Source organism: Perkinsus marinus (genome assembly GCF_000006405.1).
Source record: "Perkinsus marinus ATCC 50983 genomic scaffold scf_1104296930512, whole genome shotgun sequence".
Taxonomy (NCBI): Eukaryota; Perkinsozoa; order Perkinsida; family Perkinsidae; genus Perkinsus; species Perkinsus marinus.
The window spans coordinates 45,879-47,414 of NW_003216052.1; the positions used below are offsets into that span (position 1 = coordinate 45,879).

General features: G+C 50.3%; 1 protein-coding gene across 1 annotated transcript in view; it reads left to right on the forward strand.

The window, feature by feature from the left end:
- Positions 1-727, forward strand: part of Pmar_PMAR018938 (Protein anoxia up-regulated, putative) — a gene marked incomplete at both ends in the record, with an annotated part of 2,408 nt that extends 1,681 nt beyond the window's left edge. The window contains 4 exons of the mRNA XM_002786869.1: positions 22-96; positions 169-266; positions 391-445; positions 566-727. Coding sequence (XP_002786915.1) covers positions 22-96; positions 169-266; positions 391-445; positions 566-727 — 390 coding nt within the window. The remainder of the gene's footprint in view (positions 1-21; positions 97-168; positions 267-390; positions 446-565) is intronic.
- Positions 728-1,536: the final 809 nt, after the last annotated feature.

Genomic DNA, 1,536 nt, shown 5'->3' on the forward strand with positions numbered 1-1,536 from the left:
TGCAAGAATTGCACGAAAAAGGCTGTGGTGGACGTGGCGGATAAAATCGCTGAGAAGAAGCGGCAACGGTTGGCAGAAGAGCGCAAGTTGCAGGAGGTATGCCCCATCGAGTCGGATGATGTTTTCTTCTCTTCATTATTGAGTTAACGTCATCGGTGGGCCGCTCAGGAACTGAGGAAGATCACCGACAAGAGAGCAGCTCTGGCGGAGTCAGCAGAGTTGCTCGCCAGAAAGCGTCATGAGGAGCTTCATAAGGGCCGCAAGAGGTAGGGGAGAGTTTCTTACCGTTCATCATGCTCGCTACCTCATACGTGTGGTGCGGGATGCACGAATTTTGAGCCGCTCCAGCACTGAGGTGACTTAATCGTTGGGATTGAAGTGTTGTGTCAGGGAAGCCTCTCACCGTCAGAAAACCGTCCTGAATGAGAAGTCGAGAGAGATGAAGGTGAGGCATCGGGGATCCACCTTTCCTGGTTCTGATTCATTGAAGGGATTTTTGTGAGATGCTTTATGATACTCTATCGTGTCTTGTTGTTCTTGTCATCACTTTTCTTGTGTGGTTCAGGTTTCAGCTCAGAGCAAAGCGATAAGAGAGACTAATGCAGCCAAGGTCCAGACGGAAATGGATGAGCTCAGGAAGAGGTATCGGTGGGAGGATGAGTTCATCACGCGCCGCTACCTGTTGGTTGTAGCGAACGCTAGCAGGATGATCAACCCTTTTCAATGAGAAGCCCCTATGAACGCTCTTTTGAAGGTATGACGTAGCAATGGAGCAAGCTAGGGCGGAAGACGATTATCGACGCGGGGTGACGCGCAGAGCAATGAGAGAGGCGCACGCGATGCAGCGCTCGCAAGACGAAGCTCTGAGTAAAGTGAAGAGAGAAGCTATGCCGTATACAGCCAAACTGAATAGCCTGAGCATCATCAATGCCCGAGAATCAGCACTTCGAACTAAAAGACATGTCTCGTGATGTGCGTGCGTTCGAGCCAACTTGTTGGAGTTGCTGTACAGTACATTCTAGATAATATTTATCACAAAAATACAAACCCGCCATGTCATGCGGAAACCCCGTCCTCGCATTGGAGACGCTCTCCTACGATTATAACTATATCCTCCAGTGGGGAGTCTTCACGATGTCCATTACCACACAAGCATGGAATATCGTCAGCCGCCCATGAATATATCTAGATTTGTCAAATGTAGCGGGTGTAGGTAGGACCTCAAAAGATGAGAAGAAACTTGTGTATGCCAGAAAACACACGCCTCTTCCAGAATCCTGGTCACACCTGGTTAGACCTGACCTCCAGAATCGCGCGACCTCCAGCGTGTAAGCCTGGCGTCATGAATACTGAACTATGTCGGCGATAGCGCTATAGAATCCCGTTGAGTCAACAAGCGGGGCATGTATTGCTGGAAAGCTTAGCGGAGCGTCCCGCCAGTGGAGTCACTCCTGTACCGAGAGAGGATGCGAAACTAGAATACACGGACGTATGCGTGCGTACCAGCATGCCAGTTGCGTGCTTTGCACTGTGCAC